General features: G+C 45.9%; 1 protein-coding gene across 6 annotated transcripts in view; it reads right to left on the reverse strand.

Annotated features, from left to right (window-relative positions):
- The window catches only part of CAMTA1 (calmodulin binding transcription activator 1), a 242,332-nt gene that overhangs the window by 159,167 nt on the left and 66,298 nt on the right, over positions 1-16,867 (reverse strand). For all 6 annotated transcript variants that reach the window (XM_059866816.1, XM_059866815.1, XM_059866809.1 and 3 more), the window contains one exon: positions 568-703. In XM_059866816.1, the coding sequence (XP_059722799.1) occupies positions 568-703 (136 nt within the window). The remainder of the gene's footprint in view (positions 1-567; positions 704-16,867) is intronic.

The following is a 16,867-nucleotide window of genomic DNA, read 5'->3' on the forward strand; positions in this document are numbered from 1 at the left end:
GAGCAAAGGTTCTCTCAAAACACACATGGATTCTGGGTCAAATTCAACAGAAATTCTTCCCCTGCATACTGCAAGACCAACGCTCCATCAGCACACAGAAATTACAGCAATTGCTTCCAAAACTTAGCTGAGATTTGTGAGAATCAAATTGGACCCATTCCAGCTACCATGGTTACAGAGTGCTGTGCAGCCCACCCTGAGGTGCTGGGTTGCCCTTGGGCAGTGCCTGTTACAAAACCACAGAGTTTACCAGAAGATGCTCAGTGTGGAGACACTCTACAGTCACACAGCCCAGCCAGCAGCCACACAGGTGGGTGGTGAAGCTGTACTCACAGTTTGCTCAAAGGAGTAATAAAGAACAAGCATATTTGCTGGGGATGGGGGGAGTTGGGGTTTTATCCCAACCAGCAACTAAGACCCAGGCCAGGGGTAGCAGATGGAAGTTAGCAAATAGGAGTAGTTTTCCAAAGGTGTGGACACCCCAACCCTTTGTTGGGTTGAGGTGTCTTGGGGAGCCATCACCTCCTGGCCCAGCACAGCCCACAGCCACCCCCACCATGCTCCTACCTCCACTCCTTGCACCTTCAGTTTCATGTGATCCTCTCTGGTGGTCTTCCCGTCTTTCCTTTTTTTCCAGCAATATCCATCTTTCCTGTATTTCACTTTCTTTCTGTTGTACAGGATCATAGAACCATTCTGTGGTCTAAAAGCAAGAAGCAAGAAATAGGTTTGGGTTACATTAAGCAACAAAATCAGACTGAAAGTCTGGAACAATGTCCCACAGATCAGCAAAAGGCTCCACAGAACAGCAACAGTCAGGATTTGGTGTCAAATAAATGCTCCCCTTTTGCTGCTGTTACCTGGCTGAAGTGATGTCTGCAATCTGCAAACTCCTCTGTGAGGATCTTGTACCTAATGCAGGAAGTGCCAGTGATAGGTTAAAGGAAAGAAAAGAAAGGAATTCTGATAAAATAGCCAGCATCTTCACTGGATGTATTTGGACTGCTACATGCTGAAAATTAGAATGAAAGAGAATTTAGGGGGAAAAAAGAATTGTTGTTATTTAATTACAATTTCTCTCTCATGCTAACACATCAGCAGAATGAGATTCCAACCACCTCTAATGCTGCATCAGGACATGGATGTTGGCTTAAAATGACAACAAACAAGCAAAACAGAAGGGAAGGATAAAAGCACAAGCTTATACATTGGTTTCACTGCTCTGCTTAGATCAGTGCTAGACAGGGAGTAACCTGCTCCCTTTTGAGCTACTGCTCAACTTCAAAGACACAGGAAAACTTTTTCCACTTAAAAACTACGATGGCAATTGGAAATGTCCTTAAAGGCACGGTGCTGCCCAGCAGACAGGAGCCACTGTAGTTTGGGTGTAGAGAGATTTTGCTGTTTGCTAAGCCAAATCACAACTGAGGCAAGTCTGTTGTAACACCAAGAAATAACAAATACCCTCCAAGATGGGAGGCAGTGAGCATTTTTTTCACATACACACAAATATTTATTGCTTGTGACCAGAAACCCAAGCCCCATCCTCCCAAACTACACCTCCTTCTATCCCCCAGGTCCCAGCAGCCTGGACCCAAGGGCTTGGGGAGGCTGCTCCTCCTTTCTTCCTCTTCCTTATCACCCTGAAAATAAACACTGGGGTGTCAGCACAGCCACGGTATCTGTTTGACAGCACTGGAGATGGTGCATTCATTCAGTGGAGGTATTATGTATCTCACTTCAATGTTTATTCTATAAACCCCCAGTCACTGCACGTGGCAGCTTAAACCCTTCTCACAACACCAGAGATCCCCCAGGCACCTTCGGGCTGTGTCTGTGGCTGACGAGTCACCCAGGGCAGGCAATGAAAAGCCAGAGAGCTGAGCTCCTGCCTGGTGCCCCTGCCCTCACACACAGGGTGTTCCACAAAACAGAGGAGCTGGAGGCTCCTGATGCCAGGGAAATCCTGCTTCCCTCACCCCCAGTGCCACACGGGCACAGGCAGGGCAGAGCTGAGCCCTGCAGCCTCGCTGCTGCTCTGCAGGGCTGGAACAGGGTTTGTTGGTTGATTTCTGCAATGAAAAAGGAACACGGTGAGAGGGCACTGGCAAAGCAGTTAACGAGATTTATAGAAAATAGAGCCCAATGAAACAAAATCTCTTAAGGATCTGTGGAGCGGTTTTCGATTTTGATAAGAGCGTATCGAGCTGCTTTAAGGCTCACAGAAAGCAGCTGGTTTTTAAAGATAACTTCATGAGATGAGACACAATTTTAACCTGATCTACACTGCTGCTGCATTTCGCCCACTGTAAGGAAGAAAAGAGGAAAGCTCTGCCCTGCTCATCCATCCCTCAGCATTCAGACATAGCCCAGAGCAGCCAACTGATCATGTGGGAAGACACAGCAGGCGAAGCCTGCCGGGGATTCCCAGGGCATGTGACAGATGTGACTCCAGCCCAAATCTCTGGGGGTTTTGCCACTCAGACTGAATTTGGGGATTTCCTTTTTCCCTTTGCAGATGAGAGGGACAAAGTCACAAGCCTGAGCCCAGGCTGCAATTCTTGATTGGCTCTGGATTTCCTCTCCTTTATGAGCCTGTGGCATTTAAAAGCTGCCTAATCTCTATTTTGGTTTCTTGCCTGTGGCCTGAGGGAAGGAGAGGGAAGGACAGGAAGAGTAATTGCAAAGCAGAAAGCCTTTTGTCTCAAGTATTGATGAGATCTGGAATGCTTTCCTCCCTCTCACCCTGCTATCTATCGCCAAGGCTCCCACAAATTGCCACAACAGCCTAAGAGCTACTTTTGCCCAAATTATTCCTGCTACAGCCAGGAAGAAGATCCTAAATTCTATTTTCCTACTTATTTTTAACATGAACAATCATCCCCTGCAGCCAGTGGGTCTGAGCTCATTGCTTGGGGCGACCCAGGGCTCCTGACAGTGCTCAGGAGTAATCCAGGCCAGTGGATAAACCAGAATTTCCCTCAGTAAGACAAAGAGAGGGAGGAACAGAGGAAACGGAATTTCCAGGGACGATTTTCCAGAGAGGTCATTTTGGATCTGGCACCCAACTCAGCTATGCATACTGCCCTCTGGCTCTAAGTCCTGCTCTGAGTGGGTTTTGTTTCTTTTGGATTAAGTCCCTCACCTGGGTTATAGGAATCTAAACCTACTTATCTTCTTGTTAACAGGAACCAGGATGCAAAGAGGGAATAAACAGAAAGCAAGTTAAGATTAGGATGTTTTGGTCAACTGATGCTTCATCTGTCACTCCATTAGTGCTCAAATTTAGGTCCCTCTGGCCTGAAGGACAGAGATTCCCCCTTAATCATATTACTGCAATATTAAAAATGCTTTTCAGTTTAACCAGTTCCCTCTAAATTGTCACATCGAGATGTGGTAAATGTCAGACATATCAGTTAATGAAAACTACATTCTACTGCCTCAGGAGCTGGGGGTGCCAAAAGGGAATTGCAAATACTGCAAATCCAAAAGAGTCTCTTTTTCAAGATAACAGAGCAAAATCGGCCAGAACCATTCCTTGAGAAGGGCCATGGCTCTAAGAGTTATTTTTTATTGTATCATCTGCATTTACTCCAGTTCCAATCCAAGGAGGATATTTAAAGGACACATATGGATGTTTAATACAGCTGCCATAAAGCAGAGGTACCACACACCAGACCCTCCCTGTACCTCACCAGTGCATGAGCAGAAGCTGCCCCCAGTGCCTGGGTGACAACCCCCCTCCATCCCTGCCACCCACCACACTGAGAGATGGCTCCTGCAAACAGCCTGGATGATGCCATTTTTCACCTGCATGATATTTTCTCTGGCTGTAAAGTTAGCACGGAGCCAAGGGACAACAGGAGGGGACTATCTTCCATCTTCTGCATCTATGCATGATAATGAGAAATTAACTTCTGCTTTCCCAAAGGAGCAACCTACTGATGCAGAAACTGGCTGGGAAAAGCTGGAGTCCTGGAGGAAGACATGAAAAGAGACAGCCTTTCAAGAAAACATTGCACAGAATCCTTGTCCTCGTTTCCTTAGGAATGCAAATACCTTGAACCTGTCTTCATCCAGGCCAGTGTGGGAATGGGGAGAAGAGCCAAGAGTGAGTGTGACAAGGTGCCTCCCACTCAGCTAATGCCCTGCCATGCAGCAGAGCAGGCAGAGCTCTGGGGCTAGCAAACACTGCAGGTGATCAACACCAATCTATTTCCTTCTGCTCTGCACTGTCCTCACACTACAGCAGTGATGGACAAGGACTGTCAGTCAGGACTGACATCATGCTCTCAGAAACACCTCATCTCTTATTTCTTGTTTCTGCCCAAGAAAAATATCTGATGACTGAAGTTATTTCTCCCCTGAGGAATGCTGCTCTTGAAATCTTCATTTACCTTGACATTTCCCCCCACTGCACCCATGGCTTATCAGAAGATTAAAGCCCAAATGGAAAACTGAAAGAGGAATCTCAAGCAGTTGCAGCCCTTGACATCTCACCTGCCCTTGGCCATGCAGATACCTGGACACTCAATGCTGGTTTAGGAGGTCACCCAGACTCAGTAAGGATGGAGGCACCCAAGACCAAGGCAGAGCCATAATCCCTGTCTCAAGGGCATCACCCACCAGCCCAGGGATGCACCTGGAAGATGCTGTAACAGGTAGATCCCTTCCACACTGACAAAAAGCTTTAAAATTATATTTACATGAGCAAATGTTTTCAAGACTATGGGGATTTTGTCCACCACAGCTGTAACACTGGCAGATCACACAAAAATTTGTTTGACAATCACTTTTTCCCCCCCTCCTAAATAAATGCTTGGCTTTGACCCTCAGGCAATGACTCACACTTGCCCTGAAAGAAACCCCAGCGTGTGCCCAGCCTGCACCAGTGGGACCAAACACCAAAGAAAAGCCCCTCAAAAACTTTATGTAGATATTCAGACTTCACCATAACGGGAAAGCCATGGCATCTCATGGGGAGAGGCTGCTGCCATTACAGCCCTCACTATACACACTTCAAGTTGGGATTATTGGCACAGCAACTGAAGGAATCACAGATTATATGTTTGAAATTTTTCTGATCTTTGAACTCGACAGGGATGAAATAAAGACTTCAGATAAGTCTTCTTATCCATGTAGTAGGAGGTATAAATCACAAGGAAATGTAAATAGACTGCAAGTTTTTTGTATCTAGAATTAAATGTCATTTCCATTTAAGATGTAAGTGAATTTTCTTCATATCTACAATATTTAAGAAGTTAAAGTCGAAAGTCACAGACGTAGCAATTTTATCCAGAGCTGCAATGGCTAATCCCATCAAGGGGGCATTAATTGGTGTCTAGATGCTCCTTCTCATAGCAGCAGTAGGCCATAAAACTTAATCCTTACCTCCTCTTTCCAGCATGTAGCCTCTGTGTTCATCAATAAAAGTAATGTCATTCATTAAGTATGGGAGTAATTACCTGTGGCTCCAACAAACAGGACTGAACAAGCCACACCAGTGCCAAGTTGGCTTTTGTGCCCTCGCTCAGAACTGCCAGGGGCTGCCAAGGAAAGCCCTTCCAGGATCAGGATAAATTCTGATGGCTGAAACACAAGCTGCAGACACTACACAGCTGCTGGGCATCTCCTTGGTGTGGGCTGGGATACTCATGGACAAGTCCTACCCCGAAAGCAGCTCCTTGGAGCAACTTAAGGAGTGATCAGGATGCTGGTGCCAAAAAACCACATCATCAAGATATTCTGTTTGCATGGTGCATTGGTACAGAAGTGAATCCCTAGAACATCTGGGGCTCTGCTGACAGAGGCAGGACCCGACCATCCTGCCAGCAGTGATGTCCCTGCAGCACAATGCAGGCAGGTGCCAAGCACAGCACCTTCAGCTGAGAGTGATGGGGAGGCAGAGCCTTGCCCGTGTCCCTGTGGGTATCCCTGTCAGGCTGCAGAGACCAAGAGCAATGGGGCAGCTCCAGCACCTCAGTATAACAACTCTGACCAGCACCACTCCTTCTGTGCTAAGACCTGTACTCACTAATGGGTCAGAAATTAATGTCTTTGCTCTGTGTCCTTGCTCTTGAAACACTACAAAACAGGTAACAGTGCTGCCAGCACTTATAAGAGTGATACAACTGATCTGATTCTCAGTAGCCACTTACTCTGCTGCCATTTAAGTGTATTGCAGCTGGCCCCTAAGTGTGAACTCCACAAAAGACTCACACAGCACTTCTGCCTATCATGGCTACTCAGCCTGATGAATTCCATCATTACAATATTCCTTTGAGAGCCGATTAAAAAAAAACAACAACAACAACAAAAAACCACCCCCAAACCAGGTTAAAATTAAGTAGATATGTTATTTATCCAACCAGGTGGGTGAGCTCTGCTCTCCCAGTGACATAGCTCAGTTCAGCACCTTGTCTGGAGCTCCCTAGGCAGGAAGATACTTCCAGAAACAGCACTGTCCCAAAGCTGCATATTTAGTTCAAGCAGTTAACAATAGTTTTCCCCACATTTTACTCAGCAACATGATAATTCACATGTTGATCACTCTGAACTCTGTAACAGACTTGAAAAAGAAATTAGAAACAATCTTTATGAACTCCTCAGCACACCGAGCAGTTGAAGCCTCCCCGTAACGATGTAGGACCAAAGACAGAATATTAAAATTGTCATTAAGTGGAATGCACATGAAATGCTAAAAAGTCTTTCTGCAAATTATTTCTTGATATAATGTCATGCTGTAGAACTAAATCTTAGTACAAGGTATGAAAAAAGCCAGTTAAATCAACTTTGTTCATTTAAATATAATTTTAAAAGAACTGGCATTCATCTCTTTATTGCTCAAGGATTTTTATCAATTTCTTTAGCCCTCATTTATTTCTCTTCCCTACTCCCATGGGGCTACCATTTGATTTATTGGGAATTAATTCTTACAATTCATGAATGCTTTAAACTATTTTCAGATTAATCACCACCATCTCCACTGGTGCACCGAGGAGAGCCCCATTCCCTCTCTGTGCTCACACAGACCAAAGGGCTCCAGCCCCCAGGTGTCAGCAGCCATTCTGCCTTATCAATTGCTCTCTCCATGGACACAGATTGTTACAGTGAGGACCAAGGGCTCCAATTAACTTTTAAAAGACTTATTTCGAGATGGCCTCCTCCTGAGGGTGGTACTTCAGCTCTAAATCTGGTCACTTCCCAGTGCAGCAGCAACAAACACTGCTGCATTCTTATGGGGAAGGAAGAAAATGGAAGAAAAATTCTATTTATTTAGTTAACTTTCTTCCTGTTCAATTTCCCCACTTGTAACAACACCAGCTCCAGGCTAACAAGGTTTCCATGATTGTGTCAAAGTGGGCTTTGTCCAAAACACCAAATACCAGGGAAATTTGCCATGATATACCTGAACCACGTCCTTGGGCTCTGGCAGGTGTCACCTCCCCAGCACTGAGGCTGGTGGGAGCCACGTGGGCTTTGCTGGTAATTGGGAAAAATCTCACTGGGGTTGGGAGGAGAGCAGAGGTCTGAGGAAGAAAAAGGGTTCTCCCTCTGCTAACAGCATGCAGCTTGACTCATGACTTGAGACACTATAAAAATCTGTAAATATTTGAAAATTGAATAATAATAAATAATTATAAATTTAAATTGAGAACCACTCCAAATCGTAAATGCTGTTCAACAGCTGATGAACTTCTAACACTGCAAGCAGCAAAACAGCAAAGACTGGAGGAACTGGTGATGCTGGTGTGGGAGGGAGCAACTGCCCAGCTGTGGTCCAGTAACACATCTGTCCCCCATCAGCACAGCCAGGCCCAGCAGAAGATGGGCAGAGCACTAAGGAAAGGGCTGGAGAGGGGACACTGCTGCTCCACAGCCACCACCAGCTCGCTCTGTCCAGGCAAAAGCATCATTTGCAATATTGCAATTCAATTAAAAATGCTGATTTGCCTTGGACTCCATCGATTGCTGGGACTTCATTGATTCCTGATTAATAGCAACTATGTACATAAATCTGGATTAACTTGGAAACCAGAGATGCTCAACCTGTCCCAGACAGAAGCTGGGCTGATTGGGATGCCTGTCCTAAGTCCACAGCCAGGACCATCAGCTCTTTGTAGGGTTGAAGCTTTGGACTGAGCCAGCTGTTGAGGTCAGCTTTAAGATGGGGCAACACAAGCAACCCCAGCCCTGTCCAGGCAAAGTGAGCAGTCCCAGAGAAGGAGGGCAAATGGGCTCACAAGTGGTGGCACTGACCAAGCCTCTCTTCAACAGGCACTGACAAGGCACATGCTGGAATACCCTGCAGCAGCCTGTTCTCAGCCCTTCCTCTCTTTCAAATGAACCTCACAAATATAATCTGTTTATTTATATCAATTTAGTCCCATCAATTAATGATGACAAGGCAATTAACTAGAATGCCAGACAGTAAAAAATAACCACATAATGCCTTCTTTAGAGGAAATCTATTATGTAATTCTAATCGGTCTTCATTAACACAAAGTATTCCAGTAAAAGGTAGTAATCTAGTTATAGTCTGTGAAATATGAAGATCCACAAAGTAATTTTTCAGAATTAAGGGTATTTTTTAGTCAATAAGAAGAAAACCTGTCTGCATTTCTCCCGCAAAAAACTTTTTTGCAAAAAACTACATAACTCTGTAACATAAGGTGCTGGTGCTGAGCAGGCTGTGCAGTATCACCAAAGAGGAACTAAATTCCATTCATCACCTCCCTTCCCTGCAGTGTTTGGGGCCTGGATCAAGCTGAGAGCATGGCTGCACCCATTTTTTCCATCCCCCATCCAGCACTCGCTGCACAGGTGCTGGCACCAGAGAAAGGAGTCTCAAACCATCAATTGTAGTGGTTTTCAAACAGCCTGACAAGCAGGTATTGTGCTGATTAGTGTTCAAATCAGTGTTCACTGATCTGTTGAGATGATACCCCACTCATCCTAGCCATGAGCTCTCCTTCACACACTGGCTCCTCAACTGCCATGAGTGACAGGAGAATGGCACAGCATGACCTGACCTGGCTCATTCCTACATGATGGACTGAGCAAGTAACTTGTGCACAGAACAAAGACAACATATTTGCTTCAGTATTTCATGTGAGGCATTTCACAATTACCAGTGTTTTTATGGTACTAACCTAATTTATCAATTGTATATATTAAAGATTCCATTTTTAGGGAAAATGAGATGAAAAACATGAGTCCACAAAACAATCAGCTTCACATGCAAATACACATTTTCTAATTTAAGCCTTATACCCCTTCAGACTTATTAATAAACTAGTAGTTGATAAGAGAAAATTAACCCCAAATATAGAAAATCCTGCAAACAAAGAACACAGACAAACATAAAAGTAGTCAACCACTTCTCCAAAACATTCCCAAGCTGTTAAGTACTCTCGACTTAAAATTTCTAATGAAGCAGTTTAAAAATCCCAAATTCCTACAGGAATGTGTTTACAATACAAACTCAATTATTGTCTTATTCTGATGCTTATCTTTTCTTACACCCTCTCAGCTCATCCTACTTTGGAATTTAATTACATTCCAGTATTTTTAGTTCAGATGAAATTACACATTTTCAGATTAATTTAGCCTAAACCAACTCTTGTTAACAGCCAATCCTTTTTTTATCATGCCCTAATTTGTGACCTTACAATTCAGCACGAACTGCTCTTTTAAACAAACCTTGTGTCACCCTGCCATAAAGCCACACTCACTGTCCCCAAACCCAGCACAGCACCCAGCATCACTGGGTCAGTTTGCCCAATTTCCTTTGATCAAAACCCTCCTTTTCCTCTTACCTCTGTTATTTTCTTAGCTCAGTTGACAGAGAACAGCCAAGGGGTGACTGCTCCCTACACACTGGTGCAGGGAAGGCATGACCTTTTCTGATTAGTTTAAATCCAAGGACAATGTTCTCACAAGGACATTTCAGCTCAGCTGCCAAAGGAGAAGCACGAGATGGGAACACGGTACTGAAGCAGGCCCAGCACTCAGCTTCCCCCAAACCAAATCCCAGGACATGAAGCATTCCCTGATGGACACTGATGCTTCCCACAGAATGCCCTGCCAGCACCGTGCTGGGAATCCCGGCCTCTCCCCAGGCTGCCTGAATCCAAGCACGGCCTCCACAGCTTTCCTCTCACCTCCCTCCCACCAGTTGTGATCTTATGCAACTGTCAAATCCTTGGCATGTTTGAAACCTACTTGTTCAGGTGCCAAGTGGAGACTCATCTAGTCCCTGCAACGAGTCAGATGCTGCAATTGTGCTAATGCCATGCAAGACTTCCACTTTCCAGAACTTCACTGTCACTGTCTTATTTTCTGAAAAATCCCTTCACCAGGATTTCTTCTCCTGGGAAGCTGAGAAGTTTCCGAAAAGAAAAAGAACAGTAATTATCTGATGGCTTCTCCTGTGTTTGCTGCTTTGGAATGTGGTCTGGAGATCGTTTACCAACAGGTGCATGTTTGATTGGTTTCAGGTGAATTGTTTTAGTTAATGACCAATCACCCTCAGCTGTGTCAGAATCTGAGGAGTCAGTCACAAGTTTTTATTATTATTCTTGTTAAGCCTCTGTCTGTATCCTTTTTTTAGTATCATTTTAGTATAGCATTCTTTAATATAATGTAATATAAGTATCATAAAATAATAAATCAGCCTTCTCAGATTCTCATCTCTCACCTCGTCCTGGGGACCCTCACAAACTCAACACTTCACCAAATTTTTATTGGCAAGAAACTTGGATTAAATGTTAGCTCCCCTATGAACTACATGGTCTGAAGAAGAAAACCAAACCCTACTCATTTGATCCTTTTCATACATTACCCAGACTGCCCTCAAGTCCTTCCTAAGGGCAGAACCCCTCTCTAACCACTGCCCACTCTGGCACAACAAAACTACAACACTGGGACTGTGTCCACACATCACCTGCTTGGGCTGGTTTCCCACCTGCACATGCCTCTGGCTGTGACCAAATACTACCTCAGCCAATACCAGGGATTTTGGTAAAGGCAGGTGGGCAGACTAGAGGAAGCTGTAATAATAATATAACAGCCCCTCCAGATCTGGGATCTGTGCAGGATAAGAAGTGACTTTTTTATAAATTTAAGGAGTTGAGGAGATGAGAGCAAGGACTGAAGAGGAAAAGAAACCAGACATGAGAAGAAGTTGGAAAAGCCTGGGAGTAAAACCAGTGGGAGAAGAGGAGGCAGAGAAAGCACACAAAGCTGCAATTATAAAATCCTGCAAATCTTTCATACCCTAAATTTATAGCAGAGCACAAAATACTGCCCTGCTCTTGGCTAGCACTGTTCACAAAGGCTACAGTTTATCAAAAAAAGTTTGCAGCACAGTTTAGCACTGGTTGGGTCTTCTAAAGCTGTCTGGGATCACAAATGCCATTGAGCAGGGAGACAGGTCCCCACGTCACGTCACCACCAGTGTTACCATCCCTGGCCTGAGGCATCTGCCTGAATACTGCAGAGTGGAATTAAGAAGCTGAACAGTGGAAGAGCCACGGTCCACCTTGGCATTGGGAGTTGGGACTGGGCACTATTTGGTGAACCCAATGTCACCTTAAACGTGGAATATTTTCTTGGCAACTGTTCCAACAGTGTCATAGTTTCTTAGTTGTTGACAAATCCTGTTACACAGCAAAGATTTGTATCAGAGCTTTAATTTAATTACTGTAAATAAACCAAGCAACTTGGCCCAATGGTTTCATGGGTTACCAGCCCAGCTGAGGGCCAGGACCTGCAATCCTCCTGCAGTGCTGCTCCAGGTGATATCCCAGATAACACTTCTACAGCGGCCACTGCTTCCAAAGATCCAGACAAAGCCTTCAAAATGACTTACTGCCACAGAGACACAGCCCCAGGCCTGCACCAGCCCACTTCAGCTCCTGACTGTACTGTGCTTCCAGGAGCAGCCCCACTGGTGCTGGTGCTTCCAAAGCCCTTGCAATTGTGTGCAGGTCATGATTCCAGCCCATGCTGTGCTGCCATGCTGCTGTGAATGACCTTTGTGAGGCTGCAGAGAGAACTGATGGCACCCCAGAGAAACAGGTCAGAGACTCTTGGACATGCTGCTAACAGAGGTTTTGTCTCTCTTAAGGAAATGTGGAAAGGTTCCCACAATTATCACTTTGCTTCCTTTGCTTGCAACTGTGTAAATCAACCCCTAATACCCTGTTTACTCACTGCAGCAGCATAAGACCAGGGGGAAACACAGGAGCCCTTTAGCCAGAGAGAATTAAATAAAATAGTGGGAACATCCCACAAATACCAAAGTCAATTAATTCATTTGTTACAGGGCAAGAGTCCTGCATAATTTGTCCTCTGAGTAGTTTATTTTACCTAATTGCTTATCCAGCAAGAAGATCTCCCCTGCATGACCCATTTGCTGTGCAAGAGGCTCGACTGATGAGAAATAAATGGTCACCTTCCAGAGGGCACAGAGTGACAGCAGGGATGCTCCATATGCTGCTGTGGTCCTCAGACCCACATCCAAGGAGAGGAATGCACCCAAAACCTGACTCTTCATAATGAGCATTGGTGTCCAGGTTCTCCTGAGGAAACCAGGAGACCTGAGTTCTCCTTTCCAGGACCAGCAGGAGAAGGGAAGGCTGCAGACAAGGAAAACCCCACTAAGGCTTTACTTCCACCCAGCTGCATCGCTGCAACCCACAGCAACGTGTTCACCACCACTCGCCTTTTACAACAGCACTTAAGGCAACACAACAATTCCAGATGTGAGGGTGGAGCTCTTTGTCAGCCACATCACCCTCTCAGCTCCTCTACTAGAGTCAGACAGAGCAGAGGCAGAACCAAATGGCTTAATGGCTCACTTGTACATCCCCTGTCTGTAAACATTGCTGGGGAACAGGTGGAGCAGAGCTGTCAGACCCACAGCCACCTTCAGCTGGCCAAAAGATGGAACCAGGACAGATGTTATTGGTTTCATCAAAATTTTGTAAATTGAACAGTGAAATGGAACAGCCTTATTTGTCTTAATTTAGTTTATCCTTGACATTTACAAAATAAATACAGGAATAATACTAGGGACACAATTCACTCTCACTGATGGCAACAGGAATCACACGTGCTCTGACAAAGGACAGGGAGTGACACGGCTACTGTTTGCTGGAAGCAGAGCAGAGGGTGCCAGAGGATACCTAAGGGATCCACCAGTACCTCTCAGCTCAACACCTCCCTGCAGCACCAAGTACATCCTCGCTGGACAGAGACAGGCAATGCTGAAAGGAGAAAGGACTGCAAGATGATGCTTGGAGACTGGCTGGGCAGAGGGTTTCAAGCCACCACCAAAGAGGCAACAGGATTTCTGTCAGGAAAGCTTCCAGCTCTCACATTCCACTGGGAGGCTTCTGATGGGCTTTTACTGATGCTTCATCTCCCTCAGAATCAATAGCAAACAATAATCCCACGGCTAGGCATAAATCATGCTGCACAACTTGGCAAATCATCACGTGGGATGCCTCCGGACGAGGCCACTTCTTTATTTCCAGAAACAGCACCATTAATGGTTTCTGCCTGCCAAGCAACAAGATTCCCACTTCACAGCACTGGAAATCTTCATCCTGCACTGAGCCCAGCCACTGCCTCCACTTACTGTGGAACAAATGTGGGCAAAGCTCATCTCGGCTGGTGGGTAGCTGGTGGGTGTAGGTGCTGGGGATGAGCCAGGGAGGCAGAGGGGCTGCAGAGGGGAAGATGCTCACCCGCCCTGACACCAGTCCTAACACGTGCCCACCTGCCTGGAGCCACAAAGCCACTCCTCACACCAGTCCCAACACACCCAGCTGCCCAGAGCTGCAAGGAGGCTCCTAAAACCCCTTTTACCACTTGTCATCCTGGTGATGCCACTTCAGGTGCAGCAGCCCCGGGCAGCAGACTGCACTGTCTGTTTACAGCAAACAAAGCTGCTGCAGCACGAGTCAGAACTCAACTCTCTCACAAAAGCAGCTCTGGAAAACCCTGGCAGCACCTTCCCCCATGTCACTTTACATCCTGTCAGTAACTTACAGGAAACAAAACGGCCCATCAGAGTTATCCAAGGGTGTGAGACTTTAGGTACATCTGTAATTAAAACACAGACACCAAAGCTGCAAAGCAGCGTCATAAAGCAGATCATTTTACAGCTGGCTGGGCTCCCTCTGATGTACTTGAGAACCATTTTTAAGTGACATAAAGTTTAACATACCGGTACATCTGCCTACCCACCAGATTCTACACGGAATTTAAAATTTAATTATATTAAAGTATTGTTACAGTGCGCATAGCAAGAACGCCAACCAAGTGTAACTTGAGGAGAATCTCTGCCAGATTGTTGTGAATCTGTGTTTTCAGGACTAGGAAGAAAAAGAAGAAAAATTCAAACCTGAACACCTGTATCAGTGCTCTCAGCTTCATTATTGCTCACCCACCAACTGCTCCACATTTGGGCTGAGCAGAATCACACACTTGTCCAGTGTTTCACTACAATGTCAATGCACACCTACAGCACCTGTGCCTGCCAAGCAATTACTCCTCACACCACAGCAAAAGCAAAGCCTGCTCACTGCCTACACACACTTATTCAGCACCAAAAGGAAAACCTCAACGTCTGCAGGCATCTCCTCATCTTCCAACAACCACAACACAAACCGATCTCTCCTCTCCAGGCTGAGCAGCAGATCCTCTGGGAGGCTTCCAGCTGCTCTGCATACATAGGCACAATTATCCTCCCCCCAGTTCCATGTTACCAGCTAACATTCCAATGGGCAACTTAAATAACACTGTGCTTGTCATATAAGACACTGTCCCCATCATGAAATCAAAGCATCAACCCCCTGGCACAGGGCACCCTCTGCCCTGGGCTCAGGGGGCCCAATCCCTGCCAGCCCAAGATGGTCATGGTGCCTTACTTCAGCCTGCACTCCAACCTCAGGGCCAGGTTTCCTGGATGGAAAAATCTTTGTCCATAAATAAAGATCCCAAATAAATTTTTATTTTTCATCAGTTGCTATTTGCAGCCATTAAGATGCAACAAGCTGTTGCTGGATGGTGTTTTTGACATAGGGAATGTATTGGAAGAAACAACAGAATATCATTAAGGGTCAATTAGGAGCAACTTAAAGGTTATTTCTGCATATCTTACCTCCTGGACAAAAGAAGGTTCTTCAGTGCCATATGAGAATATAAATTAAGTTGTAAAAATCTTTAAAATGCAACAAAGCCTCATTTTGTTGCCATTTAGAACAGCCTAAAGAACAAACAGTAGGTGTTCTGCCACTCTGCAGCCTGCACATATGACCCAGGAAAGGGCAGGTCCAAGGTGGTTCCACAGCAGCCATCAAGCCCTGTCCTTCACAGCCCCCTTCAACAGGAAGCACAGAATGCTGGACAATGGAATTGTCTGCCAGGTCTGGGTGTGACCATCAGAAGCCCAGCCCAACAGCTCTTCCAGCACACTCTTTCCTCTTCTCTGTTCTACCCAGGACAGAGACAGCTCCTCATTGATCTGCCTCTCACCCTGGGAACCCCCAATCACAGGCCCAGTAGAGGGGGCTCACATACACCAAGCAGCCTCCTCAACCCTAAGATCCTCCCACGTGGGATCAAGAACAGAGCCTGCCAAATACTCCATGTCAGTGTTGTCCAAAGCCATTGTCTTCCTTGGGCAGACCCATTGACAGAAAAACCTACCAAGCCTTGCTGCAGGCAGATGGGTTTGCTGAGTGATTTCACTGCTTTGTTATCAGATAATTGCTTTCTGGAACTATTCCATGTTTTCCAGAGTTCTCTTCTCCTCCAAGGGGCAATGCTGCAGGACTCTTGTGAGTCCACATGAAGAGGAGAAGGAGCCTTTACACCCCAGCCCTGTGTGCCTGCAAAGCCAGGCAGTGGGGGCAGGTGTTTGTGTGCGTGGAGCAGCTGTGGAGCCACCATCTCTGGCAGGTATCCCTCTGAGATGTGGGAAAGCCCAAGGCTGGTGACCATGCACAGGGGCTGCAGAGCCACTGGTGGGCTGGAAGAGCCAACCTTCAGCCTCTCTGCCAAGTGAATCCACAACAGAAACACAGACTTCTAGCCTTGATTGTCCAAGTTGGCCGGTGACATCTGCTGTGACAGCTCTTCTGAGCTGCCAGCTGAATACAGAGGGAAACCAGTTCTCCCAGAGGACCAGCACACACCAGGCTGGATTTGCCATGGGAAGAATTTGGAGGGAATACTTGAAGACCATTGCCTGAGTCAGGCCAGGCATCTGGATGGCTCTCAGCAACTCTGACCTTAGGTCACTTTACAATCAACATGGTGAGCTGTTAAAAGAATTCATTATTGGTGTCTCAACACCCCTGGACCACAGCAGCTAAAAATCTATATGAACGAAGGGCTCTTAAAACCATCTGTGCACTGTTGATTCTCTGCAGGGACAATAAAGAGAAGGAAATACTGAAAGCAGTGAGAAAAAAGTGTTGAGAGTCATGAAATCTATAAAGTGTAAAGAGAGATGTGCCACATTTAGCAGGGATTATGTCAAGCAGCATCCTGAGCCAGGAGTGCTGACAGCACACACACGCTGCCTTCGACAGAGGAAAATAGGTCGTATGTGACCCCAAACATGCCAGCAGAGCTCCCAGCAGCACGAGCAGAAAACCCAAATTTCAGCACTGCCCACAGGCAAGGTTAATGGTCCTGGATCCTACGGAGAGTATGAGCCATATGAGAGAGCAGGACCTTTAAAACGTGCCTTGAAAGTCTAAATAAGGTCTTTTATTTGCAACAAGCACAAGGACAGAACTTTTGCCACCAATCATAGCTCTGGGCAGTTGCTTTTCCACAACCTCCAGCT

The sequence above is a fragment of the Haemorhous mexicanus genome, chromosome 23 (assembly GCF_027477595.1).
Source record: "Haemorhous mexicanus isolate bHaeMex1 chromosome 23, bHaeMex1.pri, whole genome shotgun sequence".
NCBI classification, from domain to species: Eukaryota; Metazoa; Chordata; class Aves; order Passeriformes; family Fringillidae; genus Haemorhous; species Haemorhous mexicanus.